The sequence below is a fragment of the Jaculus jaculus genome, chromosome 1 (genome assembly GCF_020740685.1).
Source record: "Jaculus jaculus isolate mJacJac1 chromosome 1, mJacJac1.mat.Y.cur, whole genome shotgun sequence".
NCBI lineage: Eukaryota > Metazoa > Chordata > Mammalia > Rodentia > Dipodidae > Jaculus > Jaculus jaculus.
In genome coordinates this window covers 257,444,709-257,465,886 of record NC_059102.1, presented here as the reverse complement: position 1 = coordinate 257,465,886, position 21,178 = coordinate 257,444,709, and the positions used below count along the sequence as shown (strand labels likewise).

At 53.0% G+C, this 21,178-nt stretch overlaps 2 protein-coding genes across 3 annotated transcripts; both read left to right on the top strand.

Moving 5' to 3' along the window:
• Positions 1–2,262: 2,262 nt before the first annotated feature.
• On the top strand, positions 2,263–14,461 carry Ndrg4 (NDRG family member 4). Its single transcript, XM_004663497.2, has 14 exons — positions 2,263–2,437; positions 5,367–5,472; positions 5,606–5,726; positions 5,811–5,873; positions 6,045–6,105; positions 7,599–7,685; positions 7,765–7,821; positions 8,135–8,238; positions 8,859–8,915; positions 8,998–9,049; positions 9,973–10,020; positions 10,155–10,190; positions 10,335–10,386; positions 12,584–14,461. The coding sequence occupies exons 1-14, from the start codon at positions 2,417–2,419 to the stop codon at positions 12,736–12,738; spliced, it is 1,020 nt and encodes a 339-aa protein (XP_004663554.1). The 5' UTR covers positions 2,263–2,416; the 3' UTR covers positions 12,739–14,461.
• A 2,283-nt stretch (positions 14,462–16,744) lies between these two features.
• Setd6 (SET domain containing 6, protein lysine methyltransferase) lies at positions 16,745–21,148 on the top strand. Of its 2 annotated transcripts, none has more exons than XM_045155591.1 (6): positions 16,745–17,036; positions 17,135–17,350; positions 17,447–17,567; positions 18,974–19,154; positions 19,266–19,408; positions 19,596–21,148. In XM_045155591.1, exons 1-6 carry the CDS (start codon positions 17,029–17,031, stop codon positions 19,896–19,898), a joined length of 972 nt encoding a protein of 323 aa, XP_045011526.1. In that variant the 5' UTR covers positions 16,745–17,028; the 3' UTR covers positions 19,899–21,148. The 2 variants fall into 2 exon arrangements, with proteins under 2 accessions (XP_045011526.1, XP_045011523.1); XM_045155588.1 differs by having other exon boundaries at positions 16,746–17,036; positions 17,156–17,350.
• Positions 21,149–21,178: the final 30 nt, after the last annotated feature.

The following is a 21,178-nucleotide window of genomic DNA, read 5'->3' as shown; positions in this document are numbered from 1 at the left end:
GATGTTACTGTCTGAATCAGCATTTTCCTCCAATGAAAGCCAGGTTAAACTCTGGAAATAGCTCCTGTTTCCATAGCAGCTGTTGCCTAGACAACCATGTCCTCCTTAGTTTGAGTCTCCATGAAAACTGAACTTGCTCTTTGTTTTTATCCCTCCACATGATGACTTTACTCGCTCGACTATCCCTTTGTCCCCTTCTGCATCCCCAAGTCACCATTTATTTCTGGGTATCAGAATATGCCTGACTCGCTGGGTTTGCAGACTCCACTGGCCATCCCCATACAGTGAACACATTCAGACGCTTCCTCTGCGCTGGATGGAAGCAGCCCCCAGACCACTTCTGTTGTCTCCACCTGGCCTTGGTTTGGGATGGCCTCCATGTGCATGCTTGCAGCGGCAGTCTGGTCTAGACAAAGGGGTTGCTGTGCAGGAAATGGGGTTGCCTGCTGGCTCCTCCCCCAGCAAGCAGCTCACCAGCAAGAGCAAGGATGCAGGCCTGTGTGTTAGTCCCTTGGTCATGCGCCTCTTCAAGGACATGAGGGAGGCTTCCCGCAAGCCTTGTGCCCATACCCAGATCCTCTGGGAATGCGGGGCTCTGGGTGAAGAGGAAAGAATGAGACTTGTCTCATGGAAGCCCAGGAGGAGAAATAGGGGGGATGGGGGAATGTGCCCAGGAGGCTAAGTCTGGTCAAACGGGACAACTGGAAATCAGAGCAGGCAAGCCAGGGAATTCTCTGTTCTGTGTTCCCAATGCGAGTGGGAGTGTGTGAATGGACAGGCCCTGAAGGAGGGGCCTGGTGAAACCAAATAAATCCCAGTCACTCTTTTAAGAAAAAGAAAAAAAAAATGAGAGAGAGAAGAAAACTGCCTCTGTGGCTTGTTCCCAGGGTGAATAGAAAGGAGCCTTTTTAACATATGTTGCCCTTCACCAAGAAATGGCCTTGAGAATCTAGGTCCCACAGTGCCCTGTCCAGCAGAGTGGGAAGCCCTGGCAATGAAGGAGTGAGGGTCAGAGGTGGGGCAGGGGGGGAAAGCTGTTGGTACTCCAGACAGAGGTTGTCACCAAGAATGGCACACCCCACCGGTGCAGAGCAGGTCACAGGAGCTGGCCATCTTCCCAGAGCCACACCAGCATAGAGTTGTCAGCACAAGCAGGGACCAGCAATGTACTTCTCGACCAAGGAGACAGAATGAGAGCATGGGCGCCCCATTCCTGCCTTGTTCTCTGTTACTCCTGTTGTTTCAGCCCTCAGGCTCCCTCCTGTTACCTCCCTGGCCTACTTCCTCTCTTCCTCTGCTCTTCTTGGCTCCCTGTTCCTCTGTGTGCTCTGTCTGTGTATTGGACCAGCCTGCCACTGCCAGCCTCTTTGACCAGGACAAGAGGCCATGGAGCCTGGGGGGGGGGGGGGGAAGGGGGAGAGCACTTTCCAGAGAACTGGGAGGTAAGCCCCATGCTGGATGGCTCCAGGAGAGAGAAGCAGGTACGTGTGCAGGAGGCAGGCATGTCAGCTTGGATAGGCTGCCTCTTGGCCCTCATCCTTTCCCTTGAAGCCTCCAGCCCCTTGCAGCAGGATGGAGGTGGGGAGAGGAGGCCAGAGCTGGTATGCGCCCCACTGTACCCCTGTTCCTGCAGTTGGCCTCCCTCAGGCCCCGGAGCCCTACTTTAAGTTCTGTAGGGTAGCCCTAGGCATCCATATGATTCAAGTGAGATGGGGAAGAGAGAGAGAGAGAGACCCTGTGGATGGAGAGGTAGCAGACCCCAAAACAGGTGCTGACCTAAGTTGCTCCAAAAAGCAGCAGCATTCTCCCCCTGCTGTCCTCAAATTTAACCCAGGCCATCTGGCTGCAGAGCTAGGCCTTGGGGGTTCCAGGAGATGGGCCAAGGGTAGGTCTGGGGAAGATCTGTATTACTGCACCTCTAACTCTGCCTGCCCCTCCCCCCTGCATCAGTATATGTCTGGGAGAGGTCCCTTCATGCGGGACATGAGGAAGCCTATGTGGCCCTGACTGCATCCTCCTGGGAGACAGGTGCAGCGGCCGCTGATGGAGACTGCCTGGGTTGTCATCATTAGCGAGCTGCAGGGGCTGGAACCATCAAGGAGGCAGTGTTGCCAGGACAGGGGAAGCAGGATGGAGGCAGGGTGAGTGAGAACCTGGCAAGCCAATTGGAGCCAGATTTGTCTCCTGACAGCCAATCTGGAAGCAGGCACTCTGGGTGAGCAAGTGGCTGCTCAGAAACCGTGCAGGGAGGAGGGGCTGGCCTGGGCTGGGCCAGGACCTGCTTATAAATGGTCCTGGGAGCTGCGCCCCATCATAGAACTGAAGCCTCTCACCCAGGCTACACGCTCCCTCCAGACTGAGTGACTCAGGCCTTTGTGTGCCCGTTCTGGTCCTGAGAACTCCCTCCCTCAGCAAGATGCCGGAGTGCTGGGATGGGGTGAGTGAGGGACCTGGTGACCGTGGGTTGGGCAGGGAAGATGGAGCATCCTTGTGACCTGCAGAAGGACAGGGTGTCCTGCCCATGTCTGCTGGCAGCTCCTCCTGGGCTCATGCCTCTCTGGTGACCCTGTTCTGCAGCGATAGTAGAAGGCAGCTGCTGTTCAGGCCCTGGTGGGGGGAGGGCAGGAATGGGAGGGGTGATGACTGGGGGAAATGCGGTGAGTACATGGTGACTTGTCTGCCCCGTGGAGCCCCGCGCCAGTGTGTGGGCACCTGCTGACCTGTGTCCTGTAGCGTGTGCTTGCTGGTATCTTCCTAGGGACTTGGTGGGCTCGGAGGCTGTCCTCTGGGAGCTCCCTGGCATGTTCCCGGCACGTTCTGTGTGTCTGGGGGCTGTGTCTGCGGTTTCTGTCGCCGTGGGGGTGGGGGTTGTCTGGGTGCTGGGTAGAGGCGACTGCACACCCTGGGGTGAAGGAAGGGTCAGCCACTGCCTTCCTGAGGAGTCGCTTGTACGCCCCCAGGGCATTAAGGTGCCAGGCAGAAGGGCAGAAGTCTGGACCTTCAGGCAAATGGAGGGCACAAGGAGGAGGCCTTATTCCTTATTTTGCAAGTTAGGGAAGGCAGCTGTGGAACCAGTGACCTGGAAGGGTGTGGGGCCACAGGGTACCTCCTCTTGCCCTGGGGAGGGCCAGCAGATACCCAAACTCTATAGTGTTTTGTTTTTCTAGGAGGGAGAGGAAAGGGCAGAGCTGCCCTGCCTACATCCTGTGCCCCTTATATCACTTCCATCCCCCCTTCCCTGCCTGGTTCCTGATGTCATCCACCCACCCATGCAGACCCTCAGCCCTGACTCTATACTGCTGAAGAGCTGCACCAAGCCCAGCCCTGAGCCCCTTCCCCCAGCCCTCAAGGTCACTGGCGAGGGGCGATGTGCTGGGAGGGAATATCAGAGCCCCCTCCTTGCTGCCTGCCTGCCGCAGTGCATCCCTCCTGCGCCCACCTGGAGGCGGGACCGGGTGGGGGGAGAGCTCTGACGTCACTGGGAGCCAATGGGAGTGTTTGACCCTGGCAATTGATAGGTTCACAGCCTACTGGGCTGTGGCTCTTGAGGCTTCCTCCCACTTTGAGCAGCACCCCAGCAATGGAGATGCTCAGCTCCCATCAGGCTCAGATTGAGGGGTGGCCTTGAGGGAGGTCGGTGGGACATTCATCCAAGGTCACTAGGCCCCAGGACAGGATCTAGCCAGCACCTCTTCCCTCAGCATGCCCAGAACCGAGCCCTTTTCCCACGGGGAGATGAGCTTTAACAGGGTTGGCACGCATCTGAATGTGGGCAGCCTCACTAGGGCTGGGAAGGGACTGCCAGGGCCTCCTCAGCCACAGAGTAGACACCCCTCATACACACCCGTGGAGGGTGGGGGTCTGGGTTCTGTCATCCTTGCAGAGAAAGGGCTGACCCTGCCTGGAGACCTGTCCCTTTGCTGTCACTGATGCTTTTGCACTGTGCACCCCTCCCCCTACCTCCAGCGCCAACAGGACAGTGAAGTGACCAATGGGATTGTGATAGAGCCCCTGTGGGGATAGATAGCTGTTGGGGGCCGGGTGCCAGCTCAGGAGGTCCTTTGAATGGAATTGTCTCCCCTCGCAGAAAACTGAGTGCTTAAGGCAGAGCCTGGTGCATCTTGCCCTTGGAGCCTGTGTCCTCCTACAAAGGAAGCTGCAGAAGGCATGGGTCCAGGGAGGCTTAAGTGAGGAAATGCTGAGCAGGATGCCTTGGCCTGATGGGTCCTGAGAGGACGGGCCTGTGAGCCCGGGACCACGTGGAGGACAAGAAGCTCCAAGCAGAATATGAATCCCAGGGTGTGGCCTGTGGACCCCTAGCCTTGAACAGTGGTCCCTTGAGACCACACCAAGACAGCCAGGCCTTGAGACACTGGCTCCTGCAGCCCATGTCTCCCCTCTTGGAACCTAGTGTCTCTGTCTACAACATGGAACCTAGGGTTCCTTCTCCCTTGCGTAGCACACAGAAAGCCCTTCTGAGATCCAGTGCTCAGTCACTTGCTGTTTCCCACCAGTGCTTGATCCCAGCCCCACATCCAAGTCTAGGCCACCAGCTTACGGTCCCAGGGCTGCCTATGGTGCAGGGCTGGGTTGTTTCTCCAGCCCCGACAAGCCTCTTGGAGTTTCTTGACTGAGTGTACAGAATGGCCACTTTGCCAAAGGACCAGCCAGCAGGCATCCCTGTCAGAGCAAGGCTTAAGGGTTTCCCAGGCCCAGTAGCCCCCTTTTAGGGTGCTGTCACAAGTGCTAATGCAGTAGCTCTCACAAAGCCCCCATAAGATGGTTCTCAGGGAAGAAGCTGCTCAGTCACACAGTCAGGGGTGGAGCCAGACCCCTGGAGCACTAGGGCCCCGCAGCAGGCACTGCTGCAGCTGGCCTCCGGGGAGGCGTGTATAACCCAGCCCTTTGTGAGGGCAGCGTCAGGATGTCTGGATCTTGGGGAAGGGCAATCAGGGTGGGGAACCGGGGACAGGATTTGGCTGGGATAGGGGTGGCCACTGCAGATTCTAGGAAGGGGTACAGAGGTCATTTCCCAGCAGAAGTGATGAACCTTTGAGGGTTCCAAGCAAGGAAGGGGCTCAGGCCGGAGTGGCAGAGCCCCCCTCAAGCACTGGAGCCCCCTGGGGAAAGGCCCCAGGCAGTGGAGGGAAGGTTTACAGAGGGGACTAGGACCCATATAGTTTAGTTGTTGCCATGTTGAATACCTCTGAGAAGAGGCTCCATTGTCTTGTTTGGGGGGATGCTTGGGGTGACAAGAACAGGATATCCTAGTTGGGGGTCCCACCACGGGCCCCATCACCTCATTGCCCAAATGAACCAGAGGTGGAGACTGCCGAGAAAATCCAACACCCATCTGTCTTCTCCAGGAACATGACATTGAGACGCCTTATGGTCTTCTGCATGTGGTAATCCGGGGTTCCCCCAAAGGGAACCGCCCTGCCATCCTCACCTACCATGACGTAGGCCTCAATCGTAAGTGCAGCCTGACTCTGTGGTGCCCTGCCCAGCCCTGCCTCAAATCTGCAACAGCAGAGAGGCCTCCCCGCCAGCCCCGAGTCCTTGTGTCCGTGTGTCCGGCCAGCTGCTGAGAGGTGTGTTTTTGCAGACAAGCTGTGCTTCAATACCTTCTTCAACTTCGATGACATGCAGGAGATCACCAAGCACTTTGTGGTGTGTCATGTGGATGCCCCTGGGCAGCAAGTGGGGGCGTCACAGTTTCCTCAGGGGTAAGGTACCCCTGTGCCACTTCCCTGTCCCCATCTCTGTACCCCAGCTGCACCTGGGGTCCTGACCTCATGCTCTGCCGGCAGGTACCAGTTCCCCTCCATGGAGCAGCTAGCCGCCATGCTCCCCAGTGTGGTGCAGCACTTTGGGTGAGTCCCAACCCCCGGCTGGGCTGGGGGCTGACAGGTGCCCACACCATGGAACCCCTCATCTCCGGCCGAGAGCTGCAGAGCTGTAGGCTGTGGGCGGGACTGGCTCTGGTGGGGTTTGATTCAGGATGACGCCCTAGCCCTGGAGTAACTAGCTCTTCTGTGTACCAGGTTCAAGTACGTGATTGGCATTGGAGTGGGAGCTGGGGCCTACGTGCTGGCCAAGTTTGCAGTGAGTCCCCCGTCCCTACCTGCAATCTCAACTCAGGCCAGGGGGTGACCTCTGGATCACAAGGGGGAACCCCCTCTTTCTTCCTCCTCTTTCCCCTCCCACTTCCTTCCTTAGAAAATTCTCCCCCCCACCCAAGGAAATTTACTTAAAAGGGGAGGGAATTCTGGGCATATGGCTTAGTGGTAGAATGCTTGCTGAGCATGTGCAAGGACCTAGGACCATCTCTAACACACATGCACAAGAAGAGCAGTTACTTTCCCCATGATTCCTCAAGATGATTGACTATAACCTGTTAACTGTTATGTTTTCCAAAGCCAAGATTTCTGTTAGCAGCATGCATACAACTGATTGCTGTGCTCACTAAATAAGGATCATCCTTCACTGATCAAGGTTCCAGTCTTTTAACCAAAAAAAAAAAAAAATTACATTTATGTTACGGTTGTGAGGTTTTAAAAAGCACATTTGAAAAATATCAGGTCATGGCATGAATTTCATCTCTAAAATCAGAACCTTTAAAAATTCTTTATTTCTTGATTTATTTATGAGAGACACAGAGAGAGAATAGATGCACTGGAGCCTCCAGCCACTGCAAACAAACTCCAGATGCATGTGCAACCTTGTGCATCTGGCTTTATGTGGGTACTGGGGAATTGAACCTGGGTCTTTTGGCTTTGGAAGCAAACACCCTCACTGCTAAACCATCTCTCCAGCCCCAGAACCTTTTTTTTTTTTTCTTTTAAAAGATTCAAAACATTTACTTACTCAGAAAGCTAATGCAGAATTTTCAACTCCAGTTTCAATTCCAGCACTTAACCACGTGTTACCTGTAGCCTACCGCATGGCCCTTAGAAAGACTGGGTGCGGCTGCAGTATTGTGTGTCTGCTGCTTGCTCCCCCTACACAGGGAACAGCGGTTGAACAGAAAATGCAAGTCTCTTTCCCAGTGTCTAGTACAAAACAGGGTTTGTAAAGGTCAGCTCCTTAAATTAAATCACAGGGCTTCATTCACTGTAAAAGCTAATAAACAAGTTTAAGATTTTAAGATGTTTAATACTCAGTTTTGTAATACCTACAAAATAATATTAAAATAGGTTAGGGATATGGCACCAGGTTTGCCTAGCACATGTGAGGCTTGGGTTCTGTTTTCACAACCAGCTATACAAACACATCTATGCATACATGGATTAAAAGGGATGGAAGCTAATTGCTATAATCATAGATTCTAGGTAAATAATTTTTAGCAGTGAAACAGGAAGGGGGACTAGTAGGGCCCCTGGCAGTGGGAGCCTTACATGGATCCAACTACAGCCAGTTGGTCCACCCACCAGTGACATCTTGAAGAATTTGTGTAGTGTTTCCACCTCCTATGACCTTCTCAATTGCCTAAATGAGTCAGAGTGGGAATTTTATATCCCGTTTTCTGGGTGGGAAGAAGGGAACTGGGCACTGTACCCCTTACTTCCCATCCAGCCCCTTTTCACCTTGTCCTGTAGCTCATTTTCCCCGACCTAGTGGAGGGGCTGGTGCTGATGAACATCGACCCCAATGGCAAAGGCTGGATCGACTGGGCTGCCACCAAGGTGAGCCGTGAGCCACGTGGTGGGAGAAAACGTGACGGGAGAACTGGGGTCTCACGCTGGCTTTTCCCTGCTCCTGCAGCTCTCAGGCCTGACCAGCACTTTACCTGACACAGTGCTCTCCCACCTCTTCAGCCAGGTAAGAGGCAAGGGAAGCAGCTTAGATACTAGTCCTGGGCTCTGGAGACAGTGGGCAGCTGCAGCGGGTCGGGCTTAGCTCTCCAACCCTGCCGGAGGGAAGCAGGCAGTGGTTCTCGGCCTCTGACCGTTGTCACTCCATACCTTTTTCATGACGTTGCGTCATCTGAGATGGGTCCTCCCAGACCTTTCAGCAACTGCCCTCCTGGGAGTGTGATCTGGGGGTGACTCACTCGTTGCTGGTCTTCTCTGGGCCTGAGCCTTGTCCGTCTGAGTGTGCCTCCCCTCTGTTCCCTCCCATCCTGTGAGCCCAGGAGGAGCTGGTGAACAACACAGAGCTGGTGCAGAGCTACCGGCAGCAGATCAGCAACGTGGTGAACCAGGCCAACCTGCAGCTCTTCTGGAACATGTACAACAGGTGTGGGGGTCTCCGGGGTGAGGAGGGAACAGGGTACCTGAAACTCTTCCCAGTTTGGAACCTGGGAGAGGGGGGCTTCATGCCCCAGGGTGCAGCCTGACTCTTCTACTTCTCCCATACTGGCTGGGAGGGAGCATTAGAGGATGTTAGTGGCACCCCAACACAACACAACAGAGTGTACCCGCATGCTCAGTTCTGTTAAGTGAGAGGCCGGATGAGTTTGAAGGGCTCCAGCTGTGCTGTTTGGAGCCCTTTGTGTGACTCCTGAGGGCTGTATTGGCAGCCCATACCCTTTACTTTTGCAAGTACATAATAAACACCTATTGGAAAAATCTGTGGTCTTTCAGTTGATCCCGGGTCAGGATAGCAGCAGGAACACCCAGGACAGAAGTGACATGGTGCTTGGAGGGTTAAGGTTAGGGGCCTGGAAAGAAAAGCCAGAGAGGTTGGTGGGGGGGGGGGCGGTCTGGACAGAAGTTATGTGTGAGAAAAGCCCCCAAGTTCTGCCTCTGCAGAACAAGTCCATGGCTCCCTGTTTTGCCAGATGACAGTGTTGGCCTGGGGGGCAGGGCTCATCCAGCCTGGGGATGCCCACTTCTGCCCTTTCCCACCCCATGCAGCCGTAGAGACCTGGACATCAACCGGCCCGGGACTGTGCCCAATGCCAAGACTCTGCGGTGAGTGACCCCTGGCCTTGCAGGCAGCCCTCACCTCACTCCCACACCCAGGCTAGACAGGACTCTTCCTCTGTGTCTGCAGCTGCCCAGTCATGCTGGTGGTCGGAGATAATGCGCCTGCTGAGGACGGGGTGGTGAGTCTGCGACTGTCTTGACTGGGAGTGGGAGACAGGAGTGTGGACCTCCTCACCGCCTCGCGTGCATCAGAGCCTGGCTGCCTTCACCATGAAAGTGAAAAGGCCAGGGCCAGGCTGCCCGGTGTCCCGCTTCTCTCCCCCACCCTGTTGCCCACCGCAGCTTCTGCAGTCTGTAAGCTTAGAACTTAAGGTCTCTCATACTCTTAAAAACAAAAACCAAACAACAACAACAACAAAAACAGCTGGGCGTGGTGGTGCATGCCTTTAATCCCAGCACTTGGGAGGCAGAGGTAGGATTGCCATGAGTTCGAGGCCACCCTGAGTCTACAGAGTGATTTCCAGGTCAGCCTGAGCTAGAGTGAGACCCTACCTCGAAAAAAAAAAAAAAATACTGCCCTCCTATGAAATAAGCAATTCACTTGCACATTGGCACTTCCACTAGACCACACAGGCACCCGTGATGGAGGTGGGGCAAGAGTCACCCCTCCTGTTGGAACTCTGGCAGCCACAGGGTGGTTGTCAGTAGTGATGCCTAAAGGCTGTGGGGCCCAAGGTCACCCAGAAAATACCAGACTTTTCAGTGCTCACAGGGAGGGCTGCAAAAGCAGAGTGGGCTACACTAGCCATCTTGACCCAAGTTGGGCCTCAAAGTCTCCTACTGATCCTCAGCCTCCTCACCCCACTGCCTGGCTCTTCCCGCCCGTCCCTCCAGTGAGCCTGGCCCTCAGTGTCTGGCCCCTTCCCCACCTGCAATTAGTTGTGATTGGCAGGTCTCAGATCCCTCAGGGGACTGACTAACCTCCAGGGGTGTGGAGAGCCCTGACAGGAGAAGGCCCAGAGAGGGCAGCCTTACCCTGCTTTCTGTCTGGACCACGGGGCAAGGAGCAGGAGTGGTGCTGCAGTTGGCTTCTCATCCTCAGGTCGAGTGCAACTCCAAACTGGACCCAACCACCACCACCTTCTTGAAGGTAAGACACCTCTCACTGACCCTACCAATAGGGAGGACAGATGTGGAACAGGATTGTGTGCTGTCTGGTCATCAGAGTCTGTCCAGATGTTGGGAATGGGGACTTCTTAGTTCATCCCTCTCTCTCCCTTGCAGATGGCAGATTCTGGAGGGCTCCCTCAAGTGACACAGGTGAGACTCTTGGCCCTCCTGCCACATTATCACCCAGAGTGATGGTGGGCAGTGGTGGGGGAGGGGGAGAGCCTTCTCTGTCCCCTCCTCCCCACTAATCCTAGGCAGCCAATCAAAGTGCGTGCCTGTCCTGTCCTCTTGCAGCCAGGGAAGCTGACTGAGGCCTTCAAATACTTTCTGCAAGGAATGGGCTACAGTAAGTATACCTCCACCCACCCTGGGCAGGGACTTGGTGGCACAGTGCCCAGGTGATCAGGAACCTGTGAGTGAGTGAGCTCTGGGTCACCTGGGCCCCACATGCTAAGCCATTCTCCCCAGGCTGCATATGCACTGTAAGGTGTGTATCCTAGGTTGGCCCAGCTTCTTGTGCCTGGGAGGAGGCCTTGGGCACTGTTCTGAGTGCAGTGTTGGCTCCTCTTTGGGAACGGACTCTTCACCCAGCCTTTGCAGGTCTAGGACATAAACTAGGTCCTGTCGAGGAAGTCTGAGGTGAGTCCTTTACCCCCCTACTGGGCCTAGGACACCTAAAAAAACTTTTGTCACATATGGAAGGTGGCACCCATTGGCCTCATAGGAGTGGGCTTGGAGTCTGGAGACCCTGAAAGGCAAATGGGACCTTTGGGTATTAGGATACCAAAGGAAACCAAACCTAGGAAGTGATCCCAAGGATACAGGCTGTAGGATATGAACAGCTTCCTGACTCATCCCTCCCAGAACTTCCCTTAGGTAACAGTGACAAGACTCCAGCCTGTGCCCCATGGATGCCCATCACACACAACTCTGGTAGCTCCCACTTGTCTCCAGGACCCTTGATGTCCTCTCTGCCTCCCAACAACTGCCAGCAGGCAAACTTCTCCTGAATTTGCACACATTCCCCGCCCCCCGCTGCCACCACCCCATTTCAGTCTCTGCAGCGTATACCTCCTAGGGAGGGCACATCAGGCAGCCCCAGGAGGCTGAGAGAATTTCCAAGGGAGGTAAAGAGAAGCCAAGGTGGACCGAAAGGCCAATGGTGCTCTGAGCCTGGGTTCCGTGCAATACACAGAGTCCGGTGAACCTTTGTGTGGTGATCAGGGAACCACATTTGAGGGCACTGGAGTGTGTCCTCAGGGGCAAGTACACCAGGCAGCCCAGGAGTTGGGGAGGGACTTTGGACATTGTACAACCTCTGTCTACTTTGCTGGGAGATGAGGGCCTGGCAGAATAGTTGCAGGTGCCAGGACCAGGATGTGGCCACAGAGGCTTTATGGACACACAGGTCACAGCCTAAGCTGGAGAAGGGGGAGAGATGAGAGCCCCTGTCCTGCCGTGACGCTCCTGTGTGCCAGCCTGCAGCCGTTCGTTACTGTGTGTTTCCCTTGAGCGGCTGCTTGGGTGGGCAGCAGGAATGGGCTTGAGGCTCGGCCCAGCCCAGCCCCACCCCAACCTTTTCTGTGTTCATTTGTCTCATCTTGGTCCATCTTGATGCACTTGGCCTGGCCCAATCTTCACCCTGTTCTGTGTCTTCCCCGTCCCCCTCTGGCTGTGTCTTCTCTCTTAGTTGCACACTTGAAGGACCGAAGGCTGAGTGGAGGAGCAGGTAGCCCCGTGGCCCTTCTCCTGATGCATGGACACCCTCCTAGCCCCTACCCCGCTCCTTTCTCTGTGCGATACTGCAGGCAGCTGCATCTTGCTGTGGTTTGGAACATTCTTGTGTCCTGCTCAGCTTTAGTGCACAGGATCCTGTCTCCTGCATTCCCTGGTCTGCCAATGGCTCTGACCCATGTGGGGACTTGACACTGGCTGGTCTTAGAACGGCAGTCTAATTTCTAGGTTGCTACAGGCTGTGTGGCTTCCAGAGCTCTGAGAGTTACAACAGGACCTTCTGGCACGTAGCACCAGACTGGTCTTACGGGCACTGTGCCTGGTTGTGGTCCAGCCCGGCAGGCAGGCAGGTTGGTCGTGCAGGGAGGTAGCGCACCTCCTACAGGTCTACTCTGCAAAACTGAGTAAGGCCGAAGCGAGACTCAGGACAGCTTGTGGCCACAACCCTGTCCTTACATAAGCAAATCCTGTCTCCCACTCTGTTATCCCCTTGATGAAGGTCTAGTTAACCATATAGTACATTCCCAACAGCTGGGATGCGTGCTTAGCATCTGCCCTGTCCCCGCCCTATCTCTGGCCAGCTTGTGGGGTCCAGGGCCCTGCTGACTGCAGCCCCTTGGCCCACTCACATTGCTGGCCTTGCATGCCTTGGGCTTGATGGAGCTACTGCTGGTGCCCTGGCTTGGGATGGGCCTCTGTTGTGGAAAGACTAGATCTTGCTGGCTGCTTTGCTTGCATTGTCCTTTTCCCACCTGCTGGTGCCCAGCCCACCCTGCCTGTCCTCAGGCCTGTTCTTTTTCTATCCACAGTGCCCTCGGCCAGCATGACCCGCCTCGCGCGATCTCGCACCGCATCCCTCACCAGCGCCGGCTCGGTGGATGGCAGCCGCCCGCAGGCCTGCACCCTCTCGGAGAGCAGTGAGGGGCTGGGCCAGGTCAACCATACCATGGAGGTGTCCTGCTGAAGCCCTTAGTCCTGCCCAAAATGCCCATCCACCTGCCCTAAGGTTCCACTACCATCTCTGCACCGGCTCATCTTTCCTTTAGTTTATTTCTGTGAGGGTGAAGGGAAGGAAATGGGTTAGTTCTCTTTTGCTCAAAAATGAGGGGATCCACCCTAGAGGCTTCAGCAGAGCAGTCTTAGGTAGTGTGAGGGACTTGCCCTATACACCCTCACCAGCGTGTTCACTGGCTGACATGGCCCCTTTTATACCACCCCACACACACATGGCTCTGGCACAGTTGGGGTGGGGATTGGCTGAGGAAAGAGTTGGAGTCCTCCTCAGGTTAGGATCCCAAATCAGTCTTTCGTTCAAGAAAAAGCATGGGTCCACCCTTCGGGCAGACGGGTTTGAAGACGACGTGGGGTTTTGAGATGGTGGATGCTGAGCTCAGACCTTAATGTGGGTGGGTTGCCCTGGGCCTCAGAAGGCCTCTTCCCTCAGCCCTCCACCAAGCACATCTGTTGTGTTCAGGTAATAGTCATCTGGACGGTAGCCACAGGGTGGCCAGCTGACCAGACAACCATTTTCCTGGTGCTCTCTGAGCAGGGGTTGTGCAGTAGGGCAGGCAAGCAGAGGCTGCAGAAAGAATGTGGAGAACCCTGAGGGCAGGAACCCCAAAAATCCCTTATAAGCCACACCTCTTGGCCTTCCCTGAGGCAGAAGTCACCTGGTCCCCTCTGATGGCAGAAGGAACCAACTGGGATTGCTGATACGCTGTGTGTAGTCCCTGAGAACTTAGTGATGGGTCCTTTGGGAGCCAGCAGGTAGCTGAGGGATCTGCAGTCCCTTCTGCTGCCTCCGGTTCCCCCATGGGTGCTTTTGGACAGAACCCTATTTGAGCTGTGCCATTGGATCCCACAAGTACCACTGGGGAAGCAAGTTTGTTGGCGAGAACTGGCCAAGGGAGGGAGATGTCACCACCTCTACTTGCTGTAGGGTACTGAGGTTTGCTGCATCCCAGGGTGGGAGGTGAACAAAGAGTGGCTTCCCCCACACTCCAGCCCCTTCTGCTGCCTCCTGTCGCCCGGGACTGTGCCATCCACTTCCCACCCACCCACCTTACCAGATCTGTCTCCCAGCCCAGAAACCAGAGCTGTTGTCTCAGATTAAATCCACTGTCACCTCCAAACAGGTTGGGGAGAGCACACTGCAAACATGAAGGGCTGAGGAAGGGGAGGGTGGTGGGAGGGTGTTCTGAGCTAAGAGGACACCTATATCCATGTTCCCTTGGCACATGCTGCCCCCTTCTATAAACCGTAAGCCATTTCTAGACTGCTCTAGCACTCGGTGAAGTGTAACCTGTCCCCAGTTCTGCTCACTCACGTGCTTCCTTTGAATATTGAATGTGACTGTTTAAAGCTGATAGAATTAATCCCTTACTGTAGACAGCACTGCGCGTATTGGATTCTTTCTTGTGTTCTTCAGATATCTATAAAATCTATACATGAGATATATATATGTGTGTGTGTATATTGGGTCCTCCTATGTGTGGTTTTCCATTGGAGGTTGTCTCTGGTCAAGGTGAACTTTTAATGGAGTTTATTACTTTCCTCTGTACAAAGTGAAGAGTTTAATTTTATGTATTCTGATGGCTGATGTCAATTTTTGAGATGACAAAATGTAAAACCCTTGTCGATGTAGAGAGTTAACTGTACTGAAAAACTAATAAAGAAACTAAGAAGAGTGTGGTGGTGCCTGTCACATGGAATGTTCTGAGACAGCATTTAGACCTGAGCTCAGGTGGGGACAGGTGCCAGGTGAGAACAGGGACTGTTTCCATCCATCTCTGTACTTTCAGTGCTTGTCACATTTGTGTTTTTTGACACAGCATTTCAGTCTGTAGTCCAGGCTGTCCTTTAACTCTTGACAGTCCTCCTACTTTGGCTTCCCACTTGTCAGAATTATAGGTGTGAGCTGCCATGGCCAGTTTTGTTTATTTGTCTCCCGGGTTTGTGGTAGAGATTCATGCAGAGTCTTCTTACAAGTTGTGCAAGCTACTGGACTACATCTTTAGCTGGATACCCCTTGTCACTGTTGTGTTTTCTTAAAATTAACAGCAGACTGCTTCTCCGTGTTTGCTTCTAAGGGAGGGTCTCTATACCTGAGGGCCTTGAACTCTCAGTAGTCTGCCTCAGCCTCCCAAGTAATTGGGTTACAGCATGAGCCACCACTCCCAGCTTCTTCATATTTAACCATTCTTTCATTTATTTACATAATAAAAGTTGAGTCCTAAAAATAATTGAGTCCTTAACTATGTGTCAGCTAAAAAGAAGCAAGTAAAATGTAAGACCTTGCCATGTGCTATGCATAAGATGAAATGTGGGGAGAGAAGGGTCTATTTTTTTTGTTGTTGTTGTTTGTTTGTTTTGTTTTTCAAGGTAGGGTCTTGCTCTAGGCCAGGCTGACATGGAATTCACTATGTAGGCTGGCCTCGAACTCACTGCGATCTTCCTACCTCTGCCTCCCAAGTGCTGGTATTAAAGGCGTGTGCCACTATGCCCAGTGAGAAGGATCTATTCTTAAAACTTTAAAAAAAAAAATTATGGGCTGGAGAAATGGCTAAGTGGTTAAGGCACTTGCCTACAAAGCTAAAGGACCCAGGTTCAATTCCCCAGGACATAAGTCAGATACACAAGGGGGCACATGCATCTGGAGTTGAGTTTGTTTGCAGTGGCTGGAACCCTGGTGTGCCCATTCTTTCTCTCTCCCCTGCCTATTTCTCTCGCAAATAAAGAAAAATTAAAAAATTATTTGATAGAGTGAGAGAAAGAGGCAGATAAAGAGAGAGAGGGAATGGCTGCACCAGGGCCTCTAACCACTGCAAATGAACTCCGGACGCATATGCCACCTTGTGCATCTGGCATTACATGGGGTCTGGGGAATCGAACCTGGGCCCTTAGGCTTTGCAAGGTAGCTCATCTGCTAAGCCATCTCTTCAGCTTTTTAAACGTGGGTACTAAGGATCAGCCTCCGGTTCTAATGTTTGAGCAGCAAGCACTGTTACCTGCTGAGCCATTCTCCCCCCCCCCCCCCCCCGCCCCTCAGTCCAAGTGGTCTACTTTAGATCTGGAAGCCCTTTAGGCCACGCCCCTCTCAAGACACACTGTTCTAATCCAACTAATGACCCTAAACCAACTGGATGGCTCTGGGGTAATACCATGGTTGCGGGGATGGGAAGACCAGCTGGCCGCCCGGATGGGCGTCTTCATTGCACAGCAAACCCTCAGGAAGAGATCAGATTTTGTTCTCGCACCCAGGCGTCTACCCACGATCCCCTTCCCTGGTTTCAGCTCTTGGGGATAGAGAAAAGGAGGGCGTAGTGGTCCCAGGCTCGAAGCAGCACACAGCACATGCCTCTCTGCACTCGGAATGCGCGTTTTCTAAACACAGTCGGCAAGAGTTAGGGCAACTAGGACCCGGAGGAGGAACGATAGCACCGGCCGCGACCCGCACCCGCCAGGCTCGAAGGGGCGGAGCCGTCCCGGAGGTTCCCGCGCACCGCCCGCTGGCGCCCCGCGCGGGGCGGGAGAGGGCGGGGCGAGGAGGCGGCGCATGCGCGGGCTCCCGGAACTGCGGCACGCGCGCTCGGACCATGGCGAGCCCCGCCAAGCGCCCGCGGGTGAGTGGCGGACGACGGTGCCATCCGGTCCCCAGTGTCTTCCTACCCTGCGCGCTGTGTGTGGCGCGGCCGTGTCACCCGCTTTGCTTATCCCAGGTGGCGGGGCCGGCGGGCGGCGGCGAGCCCGACTCCGAGCCGGTGGCCGGCTTCCTGCGCTGGTGCGGGCGAGTGGGGCTGGAGCTGAGTCCCAAGGTGAGCGGGAGGACGGCCGGGTGGAGGAGCGCGGCCGGCCCGGCGTGGACCGCGCTCACTGGCTGCCGCTCCCCCGGCCCAGGTGGCGGTGAGCCGGCACGGCACGGTGGCCGGCTACGGCATGGTGGCCCTGGACAGCGTGCAGTCCGGGGAGCTGCTGTTCGCGGTACCGCGGGCCGCGCTCCTGTCGCCGCACACCTGCTCCATCCGAGGCCTCCTGGAGCGAGGTAGGTACGGACGGGCGGGGGAGACCCGTCGGGTGTTGCGGCCTGCACTCGGACCCCCCCTTGCTGGCGTCTTCCTCAGAGCGAGATGCGCTGCAGAGCCAGTCGGGCTGGGTGCCGCTGCTGCTGGCGCTGCTCCATGAGCTGCAGGCTCCAGCATCGCCCTGGAGCCCATACTTCGCGCTCTGGCCGGACTTGGGCCGTTTGGAGCATCCTATGTTCTGGTGAGAGCCTAGCGAGGTTGGGGGAGCCCCGGCGTCAGCCTGCTCTGGGCACTGGGCCTCCAGCAACACGAGCTATAGGGGTGTGTCTTCGAAGGGAGCTGGGTGGGCTATCCCTGCAGGCCAGAGGAGGAGCGGCGGCGCTTGCTGCAGGGCACCGGCGTCCCAGAGGCCGTGGAGAAGGATTTGGCAAACATCCGCAGCGAGTACCACTCCGTCGTCCTGCCCTTCATGGAAGCCCACCCTGATCTCTTCAGCCCCAGTGTTCGTTCTCTGGAACTCTATCAACAGCTTGTGGCCCTCGTGATGGCCTATAGGTCAGTGTATAGAGCCGTGGAGGGTCAGAGCTCCACTTTAAAACGTTATGGACAACTAAGACCACCCCAAATCCTTAGCCAAGTTCTCTCTGGTAGCTTTCAAGAACCACTAGAGGAAGAGGAGGATGAGAAGGAGCCAAATTCTCCTTTGATGGTGCCTGCTGCAGACATACTTAACCACGTAGCCAATCACAATGCCCATCTAGAATATTCTACAGTGAGTAGACCCCTAGTTCTTGATAACGTCCATTGATGATTCATTCAAACCAATGTTGATCCTGTATGTACTTTTTTTTGGTTCATTTTTATTTATCTGAGTGACAAAGAGAGAGAGAGAATGGGCACGCCACGGGCCTCCAGCCACTGCAAACTCCAGATGCGTGCGCCCCCTTGTGCATCTGGCTAACGTGGGTCCTTGGGGAATCCAGCCTCAATCCGGGGCTCTTAGGCTTCACAGACAAGTGCTTAACCACTAAGCCATCTATCTCTTCAGCCCCTGTATGTACTTTAGGCATGTTCAAAAAGAATGGTGGTCTCAAGAACTACAACCCATAATTTGTGTGACTGGTGTTAAATGGTGTGCCTGACCACCTGGCAGCTGCTATGCCATGCTGGTGAGCTCTGGTCATTTTGGCCCTCTGAACGGCAGCCTGAAACAGCTACTGTTCCAGAGGAGAGGTCAAATATTCGCAGGCCACAGGTTTAGTGTAACCCCATTTTAGAATGGTGTGCATCAATTTTGCATGGAAAATTGAGAAGACACAAGTTTATGTGGTTAAAGTTAAAAACAAAAAACAGGCGGCTCACACTTGAAATCCTGCACTTGAGAGGTGAAGCCAGAAGACTGAAGATTCAAGGCCAGGATGAACTACAGTGAGACGGTCTCCAAAAAAGCCCAGACATGGTGATGCATGTCTATAGGGAGGCCAGGGCAGGAGGGCAGGAGGCTTGCAAATTCCTAGCCAATGTGGTAAAACCTCTCCAAAAAAAAAAAAAAACAAGCCAGGCATGGTGGCACACGCCTTTAATCCCAGCACTCAGGAGGCAGAAGTAGTAGTAGTTTGAGGCCGCCCTGAGATTACATAGTGAATTCCAGGTCAGCCTAAGCTAGACCAAACCCTTGAAAAACAAAAGGTTAGTGTTTATAACTTCAACTAACCTTTGCCTTTTATTATGATCAGGGTTTGTTCATTTTTAATTTGCCCATAGGCTTTGGGAGAAATGGGGGTGGGGGTAGAGAATACCAAGGTCTCTTGGCCCTACACATGAATGCCAGATATATAAGCCCCTTTTTTGCATCCTACTTGCTTCATGTAGGTGCTGAAAAATTGAACCCTGGGCTGGCAGGCTTTGCAAGCAAGCGCCTTTAAGGAGAATCATCTTCCCAGACCCATCTTTTTTTCTTGAGGCAAGGTTTCACTCTTGAATCCAAACTTTACCTCAGCCTCCCTGTTGCTATTACAGGTGTGAGCCACCAGACCCAGCTGAGACTGAGCATGTTGGTCTACAGTGCTGGGGCTGATGGGAGATGCAGCCACAGCCCCATGCTCTTCCCAAGAGGGACACAATCTTGTGAGGTTGGCTTGGGAAGGGTGCAGCCCCCGCTCCTCCCTTTTATCCCAGGATTACCTGCGGATGGTGGCCACTCAGCCCATTCCTAAAGGCCATGAGATTTTCAACACTTACGGGCAAATGGCTAATTGGCAACTGATTCATATGTACGGTTTTGTTGAGCCATATCCTGACAACACAGATGACACAGCTGACATTCAGATGGTGACAGTCCGTGATGCTGCATTGCAGGGTGCGTCTCATTAGTTGGTGATACTGATGTGTCTGTGTCTGCCCACCCCAGGCTTCCCTTTGCTAATAACAGTTAACTTGCTGGAAATGGTATTAACTATAATTTTTACAGGGGCAAAAGATGAAGCTGAAAGGCTCCTCCTGTGTGAGCGCTGGGATTTCTTGTGCAAGCTAGAGATGGTAGGGGAAGAGGGAGCATTTGTGATTGGTCGTGAGGAGGTGCTGACCCATGAGGAGCTGACTGCCACACTGAAGGTAAAAGGGCTGATAGTAAGTCATGTGGTGTTGATAAGCAACTTAGGTGTTTAGAACAAAATAAAACTAAAGATATGTATGGAGAGGACATTTCATAAATGATCCTACGGTGTATTGGGTCTCGTCTAAGTTTGGGAAGATACTGGTCACTTATCCTAATTAATTATGACTAAACCGTTGCTTCTAGGTACTGTGTATGCCTGCTGAGGAGTTCAGAGAGTATAAAGACCGAGATGAATGGGGAAAGGATGAAACAGAAGAGGACAACCTGACTGTCTCAAGTATCCCCAGCCTCAAAGCATCATGGAGACAGCTTCTTCGAGACAGCGTTCTGTTGACCCTACAAATGTATGCCACAGACTTAAAAACTGAGCAAGATTTACTTAATAAGGAAGTCTATGTCAAACTCAGCTGGAGGGAACAGGCAGCCTTACAGGTTCGCTATGGTCAGAAGATGATCTTACATCAGTTGTTGCAACTCACAAGTTAGTAGGCTCCCTGTTGACTGAATACCAGAAGTAAGAACTTTTTGTGTAAGCTGATGTTACTTGATTGAAAAGGAAGGAAATTTGGATCTTTTGTTTTTCTTACCAGTAATGACAAAAGTTGTGCTAGAATTAACTTTGGAGGTCAGAATGGCATGTTTAAGGGTTGAAACTGGCAGACTGCCAATTGTTACTGTTACTTAGGGACAAGATATTACATAGATATTTTGTAGCAATTTTTTTAAAATAAGCATTTAATAACATGGACACAGGAGACAGGTAATTTACCTGCACCTTCAGTCTAACTGCTTGTCTGAAGTGTGCTCTAATAACTCTTTGAAGAAACCAATTCAAAGATACCAAAGACCTGTTGACCTCACTGGTTTTAAGATTCCAGCTGTTTACTATACTCTTAGCCATAAATTATAAATGGATTTACTTTCAAACACTACCTATTCATACAAAAATAACTATTTTTTTTTAAATACAACAGTTTTCTCATTACAGAAATATACACAAAAATAATTTACTTGGTGGCACACACCAGCTCTGGAGGCAAGGAAGGAGACTGAGTTTGGTAGGCATTATCTTCAAAAAGTCTTGCTTATTAAAACATGATGGCTAAGTAGGAGGAAATAAACCACTTTTGCTGAATGATAAGAATTTATTTCCCAGTAGTTCTGCCAAGTTATAGGCTTTCCACCTTTTCTCCTCACTAGCACTGGCTGCTAAGAAAGGACACCGTGGACTCAAGTGACATAACTGTAAGGTTTACCTATAGCCTGCACAAAGGATATTATGAAACGATGACTAAGGAACTAAAAAGGCTACAAAATACAAGGGCCAATCTGTATGCAAACACCTAAAATCCTTACAGAAGGTGCTATTGGTCCTTCAGACTTACTCCCCTAGGCCTAAGTAGGGTCATGGGGAAATGATAATACGTAAAATTTGGTCCCATTTTCTGAGTGTCAGGAAGAGTGTTGGTTTCAAGGTGTATTCTTCCATAAGGCCAGAAAGCTGATTAAACTGCTTTACCCTGCCAGTTTTAAAATGGCTGTGGAAAAGGCAAGCATAGATTTCAACTACTTAATTGACTTTCAGGTCTATTCACATTTTAAAAGTGTTACAGGCCTTTAATCCAAGCAGAGGTAGGAGGATTACTGTGAGTTCGAGGTCAGGCTAGGACCACAATGTGAGTTTCCATGTCAGCCTAGGCTACCTACTTCAAAAATAAATTTGTTAACAAAGCTAACAATTTACTGTTCTTTGGGACACTTGGAAT

What these genes read in the sequence shown, in the direction of transcription:
- Setd6 (XM_045155591.1), top strand. An exon ending in GCCCTCGTGATGGCCTATAG is followed by an intron (nt 17,351 to 17,446) that starts GTCAGTGTATAG and finishes TCTCTCTGGTAG; the next exon opens with CTTTCAAGAACCACTAGAGG. An exon ending in CCCATCTAGAATATTCTACA is followed by an intron (nt 17,568 to 18,973) that starts GTGAGTAGACCC and finishes CTTTTATCCCAG; the next exon opens with GATTACCTGCGGATGGTGGC.
- Ndrg4 (XM_004663497.2), top strand. Translation starts at nt 2,417, where the DNA reads ATGCCGGAGTGCTGGGATGGG. An exon ending in TTCTGGAACATGTACAACAG is followed by an intron (nt 8,239 to 8,858) that starts GTGTGGGGGTCT and finishes CACCCCATGCAG; the next exon opens with CCGTAGAGACCTGGACATCA. An exon ending in GGCTCCCTCAAGTGACACAG is followed by an intron (nt 10,191 to 10,334) that starts GTGAGACTCTTG and finishes GTCCTCTTGCAG; the next exon opens with CCAGGGAAGCTGACTGAGGC.